This window comes from Diadema antillarum, unplaced genomic scaffold, assembly GCF_040938485.1.
Source record: "Diadema antillarum isolate AM-2024a unplaced genomic scaffold, OU_Dant_1.0 seq00001804_RagTag, whole genome shotgun sequence".
Classification (NCBI taxonomy): domain Eukaryota; kingdom Metazoa; phylum Echinodermata; class Echinoidea; order Diadematoida; family Diadematidae; genus Diadema; species Diadema antillarum.
In genome coordinates this window covers 698513-706116 of record NW_027272480.1, presented here as the reverse complement: position 1 = coordinate 706116, position 7604 = coordinate 698513, and the positions used below count along the sequence as shown (strand labels likewise).

General features: G+C 39.8%; 1 protein-coding gene across 1 annotated transcript; it reads right to left on the bottom strand.

Moving 5' to 3' along the window:
* Positions 1 to 2795: 2795 nt before the first annotated feature.
* On the bottom strand, positions 2796 to 5444 carry LOC139712420 (tyrosyl-DNA phosphodiesterase 2-like). The gene is made up of 2 exons (XM_071624242.1): positions 5320 to 5444; positions 2796 to 4589 (listed from the first exon to the last, which is right to left on the bottom strand). Exons 1-2 carry the CDS (start codon positions 5434 to 5436, stop codon positions 4284 to 4286), a joined length of 423 nt encoding a protein of 140 aa, XP_071480343.1. The 5' UTR covers positions 5437 to 5444; the 3' UTR covers positions 2796 to 4283.
* Positions 5445 to 7604: the final 2160 nt, after the last annotated feature.

Below are 7604 nucleotides of genomic sequence, written 5' to 3'. Positions count from 1 at the left end.
ATCTCGTCTCCTCCATATCTTTCATTGCCATCTACTCTTGAAGTCATGTAAAGGCCATTATCTCTTTAAATACAACCAATATCTATCACCCGAAGCTAGAGATAATAGTATGTTTGTGTGTTTGTTTTTTATTTGTTATTATGAGCGGGAAAGTAATCCTGTCAAAACGTTGCTATTGCTCTGATTCGCCTTAGAGATTATAGTCAGTGCCAAGGTGTCAATCTATCCCCTAGTACCAGATTTATTGCATACTTGCCAAAATTGACTGTCGTTTTAAGGTAGTCCAAAGTACTCCGTTTATTACTGGCAAAGGAGTAAATTGATTGCAAAACTTACAGGTTACCGACGATTAAGATGGTATCAGTAATGCTTAAGATACGAATTACAATATGGCAAGATTACAAAAGGATACTGAGTACAGGTGCAAAGAATGGTCGTGCGCGATGACTGAATGATGCCAATTTATTGTGTAAAAGTACGAATTTGTCACTCAACCGGCATGTACCATACTTGTACTGTTAATAAACAGGGCACTGTTACCACTTTGGGTGAACATGTGACACAAGGGTTGAAACCCGTGCATCCTAAATGTGGTATGAGGTTAAGGCGTAGCTGCGTGCTCATTGGTTTTGTATATTATCATTTGGCTGTTTGTTTCTCTGTTTCTTTGTGTTTTTCATGTACAGGTGTTAATGTCGTAGATACTTATTATGCTGTTACGATGAATAGGCAGTTAGCTGTTGATAGGGCTTGTTTGTCAAATCCATTTCTGTTGATATCGTCATCACATTCGGCGGTTCTGGCTGCTCAGTCATGTCCGCTCTTTGTTATGCCGGTTCCGTCAGTCTGGGGTCATCCCACAAGATCGACACCCACGAGTCATACAGCCCACGAGTTCGACATTGAAAACAGGTCCATGAGTCATACAGCTCACGAGTCATACAGCCCACGAGTTCGACACTAGGTAAAAACAGCCCAGAGTTCAACAGATACAACACGGGGCTTAATGTGTCGGTCTCGTGGGCCTTGTTAGCTTAGTGTCAAACTCATGGGCTGTATGACTCGTGAGCTGCATAACTCATGGGCTGTATGACTCGTGAGTTGTGCGACTCGTGGGCTGTATGACTCGTGGGTGTCGGTCTCGTGACGTGCACCTGTTAGTCTTACACCGGATAAAGATACCCTGATGGAATAATATTGGATCAAAGACAAATTGCTGTCTGGATGAAGTGAATGTCGGAGTCACAGCTTATATTTATATTGAATATTTTCTTCTCTGGTTCAAATTTAAAGAAAAAATAAACAAATCTATTTTCTGTGTTTGTTATTATAGAACTCTCAGGTAAGACTCTAAAAGGAAAACAGAAAAAAAAATATTGTATTGTTTTATGACGTCTCACGTGAAATAAATTGTTTAGATTTTAATGTGTTTTTATTAATGTCAGGTGCGTCACTTGTCATTTGTTCATGTGTATGTCACCGGATTGGGTGGAAAACTTTTGAAACGAACTCTAACGCATGATGTCTGATTTATGCAAACACATTAGGATAAAAAAAGGCCAGAAAGTTTCAAAAACAACGAGCGCAAGTGAAGAGTGATGTGTGATGATAATGCATTGTGTTATGTAAATCAGAGAAGTCATGCAAATCAGAGAAGTCACGATTGTGACATCATCATCATCACCATCATCATCATCAAACATTATTATTATATATATTATCTATTTTCTGTGTTTGTTATTATAGAACTCTCAGGTAAGACTCTAAAAGGAAAACAAACAGTGATACCATTAGTATTCAAGTGTCACAGAAAATTCGAGAATTAAGCGTTACACACGTTACACCTCAAATAGCAAGACGTACAATACTTCAGTGTAAATTTTCGTCATCACCAGCGTCAATTTCACATAATCGGACACAATTATACTTGTAACCTTTCAGATCTTACATGAAAGGAGTAATTTTCCCCTGGCATACGATGATTAACTCAGCGAATGCAAAAAGATTCGTATCAGCATTCAGTGATTTTTTTTTCGGAAAATCAGAAATCCATTCAAAAATGATTGTTTAGAAAAAGTTTAATTAATTCCTTGTGCTACGCTGAAGGCCTTTTTTTCCCTTTTTGCTTGTCAGCTGATGAAACCCGGAAGTGGAACCAGAAATATAAACTGCCCCCACTACCTTTTGAAAACGTGTTTTACAAATTCACAAGTTAATGTATATTCGTTATGTCTGGACGCATTTTCTGAGATTGCTGTAACATACACAGCAATAAGTGTCGGATTGAAATTGAAACCTACAGGGAATAGTGACAGTGATGAAAAAGTAATAATGATAAAAGTGTTGTGATAATGATTAAATAGATGTAATAACATTAAACAAATGACAACGAATGCAAAAATAAAAACAACGACCTTTAGACATTGTCAATAATATTATTGTCATTACTTCGCTGGCATGTTTACTATCATCTTCATTTATAATAATCATCATCATTATCATCATCTTATTATCAGAATCAACATGATCATGCTATTAGATACAAATTTGTATAACAAATCAAAGTGATGATGATGATGATGCTGATGATTACTATCACAACAATCGATGGCTTAGGTGGTAGAAGGATTAACGGTGCACCACGTATTCTTTCTAGGGTATTTGGTGGCCCTGAAAGGGGCCTACCCAATCCTGACGTTTCGGCAAGCATGTTCTCGCCGTTCTCAAGGGAACGGCGAGAACATCGGAACATCGAAACGTCGGGATTGGGTAGGCCCTTTTCAGGACCCCCTCACATACCAAAGAAAGAATATGTGGTGCACCGTTAAGCCTTCTACCACCCAACGTTCTACCGCCACGGAAGCCTTCAAGATTTAATCGATGGATTATTTAACCAAAATACATTTATCAATGATCAAGAATGGTGATTATTATTCATAGGCTTAGAATAATCAACTGACCTACCGTTCTTACTCAATATTAAGTTACCTATTGATAGATATGTTACGCGGTTGCCACTTTGAGTAATGGATTTGCTGCATTTATTGTCTTACCCATCGGCTGCCAGTGTGAAATATATCGTGCATGATAAATTTTCTAGAACCCTAGGTCTTCTAAGTGATTGCGATCCAATATTTCGAAGCGATTAAGTTCAAGAAACTAGAACGCGTCTACAAAGACTCTCGCGTGGTGACCATCTGTTTTCTTCTTCGTGCGATCACTTGCAGTATTAGGGAGACCATGGACCTGCTAGGTCCATGGGGAGACGGAAGAATTCTACAAAGGACCACTTTCCTATTAAACGTGCACGTCTTTGTTCCAGAGGCCGGGCTCTGCAGGTTTTTAAACCCCTGCATTTGAAGGTAGGCCCCTCGTCCTTAACACGTGAAGAGAGTTGTATGCAGTCCTTGATAATAAATAATAGTTGATATTTTAAAGCGCCTTTTGCCATTGGATACAAAGCGTTATGAGATGTCATCCCCGATCGCCATAGGAGATAAAATACACTCTTTTTTAAATCCAGGCAGCGACAGTACAAGTCCAGTACATATTTAGTGATATCAGAATAAGCAGTTCTTCAAATTTTGTTTAAAGTGATCCAGTGTTAGCGATGATTTCCGAAGAGGAGGGAGCTTATTCCACAGCCTGGGAGCAGTTAGTAGAGGAGAAAGCTGCATCGCCAGCAAGTTTGTTTGATCGTGGTTGAGTGAAGGTAACTGATGATGAGAGACGAGTGTGCCTAGAGTGAGAATCTTGTACCAGACACTCCCCCAACGCACTCTTGAGCTCTATTGTTGACTACTTTGTAGACCAGTAGGAGAAGCTTGAAGGATATTCTTGCTTTGACTGGCAGCCAGTGGAGTTGACGTATGAGAGGAGAGGCATGACAACGTGAACGAACATGGTACACAAGTCTAGAGGCAGTATTCGGTACTCTCTGTAAGCGATCCACATCAGCCTGACTGATTCCGCCAAGAAGAGCATTACAGTAGTCAAGTCGCGATAAGACAAATGTACGGACTGCTGTGTGGCAAGTAGAAGCGTCAATGAATTTTCTGATCCTCCACAATTTTCAAATGTGATAGTTAGCTTTTAAACTTGCAGATCTGTGAAACATGAGTGCTCATCCTTGCATCAGAGGAAAAGATAACTCCTGGATTGCGCACATGATTAGAGGGAGAGATGAGAGTTGTGTTGTTAAAACAAGTGGCATTTGCGTGCTGGTCAGGATAAGACTCCAAGATCTCTCACTGAAAAGTTGTTTTTTTTTCCATCCTCAAGCATCAATGCTTCTCTGTCACAACCTCAAAGTCACACATAACTCCCCAGTGGTTGCTCGGGAATCTGTTATTGCAAGCGGGAACTCTCTCTTTCCCGATGAGTCCAAATGACGTCACTCTCATGCACCGATCCGATTTCGAGGCTGGCCGCATGTAGACTCGGTCCGGTCGTAGTTTGTGGATTGTCCCGGTTCGGGATTGCACGTTTTTGTTGACCGAGGTGTCTTTCGTGAACTTGGTTCGCTCCTCTTGCCCAAACTCCACCCACAGGTCGACAATACCAGCTGGGACGCCCCCTGTCGGCGCCACCTGCAATACCCAAAGCAAAATGGTGAGAATGAGCTTTAGCAGTAAAACCACGATACGACTAAGACATATCCAAGAGAAATGGAGGAGTATATAAGTTTGAAGAACGGTTATAACGATGGCATAATGGAAATCTGCACAATTGCATGTTTATCTTAAGACATCGAACGAGCAAGAGACCCGTATACTGGTAGTCTAGAAGTTATTGAGAATAGCATTTGCCGTATGCAATGCATTATGCATGTTGATTTGTATGTATTGATTCATTACACCTTCGGATAATCACTTATGTCGTCAATAGAATGTCTAAGATATGTATCATAATTATCATGTTTCATAATACTTGTTTAATATTTTTCTTCATAAACTAGGATACATTGATACGCCAACAGAAATCTTTCCAAACCAAGATTCTGTCAGTCACATCATCTGTCAATCATTGAAAAAAAATTGTCTACAACTTGTTTCAAATACTGCTCTCTTCTTGGTAGATTACGAAAAACCCCTAGAACCTCCCCACAATTGTTGGTCCATTTTCCTTGTTCGTTTTTGTTTAGATTTCTATCGCTTCACTAAGATTGCTTTAAGACATAACATGAAGAAAACGTTTGGCTTTCCCTTGATAAAGATGAAGTCCTCCGTTTTGCTTTTGAGATGTATATATCAGAAACATTGAAATGAAACTGAACCTATAAAGTAAAAGAGTGTGGCTGTAATCCGCCTCGATCCTTACCTCATAGTCGAGGTTGGTGTCCCCACCAAAGATGACGATCTTGTCGGGATCTTCTTGTTGCATCTCCCGCATCACCTGGCAGAACTGAAGGATCCTCTCCGGTCGATTGGACGGCATGCTTTCGAGATGCGACGTCATCAACGTTAGCTCAACGTCCTCGAAACAAACCTTTTGCACGTGGAGAAGAATAACACGAGAGAGGATGATTCAGAAATACAAGTCGCATGATAAAGTCGTATATCCCTTTTGCAAACGGCACGAAATTTAGCCTGATTCAAGAACAACGTCTCCCAAGATCGTGTATGAAATCGTAAATTGAATCACCTCAAAGTTGTTGTTGTACAGGTGTTTTAAAGTAATGAAAAAACCAACAATAACCACTATATATCGCTATTGGGAATTCCCCTATATGGTCATCGACATACTGCGATTCATAGTAAACAGCAAACATGCAAATGCGTGCAATTATTTCTTTCTTTCTTTCTTTCTTTCTTTCCTTCTTTCTTTTTTAGGAATTTCTTTGACTGTGCACTGCTGCACTGTAAAAACATGGGTGTTAGATTTAACACCACGGGTGTTAAATCTAACGCCGATCAAACTTCAATAAAGGACCACACCCACAGGTGTTAAAAATGCACTGTGATGGTGTTGAAAAGTGTTCACCTGACACTTCGTGGTGTTTGATTTGATATTTGTTGGTGTTAATATCAATGGATTAACACCCGTCCAGCTTCAATAAGGGACCACACCAGCTGGTATTACTTTGGTGTAAATTTATTTTCACATTTTTTCAAAAATCTAGTATTTTAATGTAAAATTCTTGATCGTCTTGTTTAAATTAAAAATCAACAAGAAGTGCAGTTACTAAGAAAACAAAAAACAGTTTAAAATTTGGAAATGACACCCGGGGGTGTTAATTTAACACCATAAATGAGCACCGAAAATTTAACACCAGCTCGGTGTTCACTATTTAACACCGGACTTTTTGCAGTGTGGGCATGGTCGAAAGTTGTTAGAGTGGTATGCAAGTTATTGTTTCTATGTTGGGGAAATAAATTATTGGTATGAGATTGTCGTCACAGTGTTAATGTTGTATATAGGACATGAAAACAAAAAAAGTTTGAAAAGTCATAGCTTTCTCCTCCCCCTCCTCCTCCTCCCCCCCCCCCCCCCCGCCCATTTTGGAGCAGTTTGGGATTCCCCTGATCTAGATATAAACTTTGCGTCTATTCTTGATATCACCAATGACAGGTAAGAAAGTTAAAGGGAAAGTTTTCCAAATACACATGTTGATTGAATGAATGCAGCAATATTAATAGAAGACAGTGAAGATATAGAAAAATCGGACAATCCGTTCAAAAGCTTTGAATTTTTAAGGTTTCAGAGCCGTCATCGCTGGATAAGAGGACTTAGTAGTTCATGACATCACAGCAGAACAACGATGCAAATTAAGACATTATAAAGGGGATTCTGCAAAATTTCATTTTTTTTTTCTAGCATAAGGAAAGCCAGCAGTAAGTGTGATTGAAATTACTCCTTCCGGAAAGCAGGGGGAATGATGTATATTACACTTAACATTCATTGTACTCCAGTAACAAGAATGTGTATTTTTCTTTTATTTTTTTTTTCAAACCATTCTGTGGATTTCTTGCTATATTTTCTTTATACCCTTGTTTTGCAATGGCGTGACGTCACAAACTACTGTGTTCTTCTCATCCAGCGATGGTAACATGAAAGCTTTAACAATTCATAACTTTTGAACAGATTGTCCGATTTCATCCAACTTCACTGATGAGTTCTACTCTTCTATATGGCCTACATTCACTCAATCCACCTTATAATAGGCGATAGTTCCCTTTTATGAAAGAGGAAAGGTGGGAATACTGATGATATTGCCATGGCCTACATGAACAACGAGAAGATTCCGAGACGAGCGCGAGTTCGGGTACGCCAGCACCCGACTCTTTCTGATTGCCATGTCGCGTGTCTTTCTGATCAGCGCGACGGTGAAGTACGCGCTCAGCGTTCCGCCCGTGGCGATGCCGAAGGAACCACTCATGCTCTCGGTGATGACTTCGAGCGTCCGTGGGACGACTTCCTGGAGGAACACGACGTCGGGTGAAAGTCTGAGATAGCCGCAAGATGAAACCAAACGTTGGAAAAAAAAAGAAAGTTACCCCAGCCCTTTCATTTTCTCTCTCTTTATAGGGCTTCGTAAATGCGTACAGTTACAAAAAAAAAATAATAATAAATAACAGAAACATTTACAGTGCTTATAGTGGAAT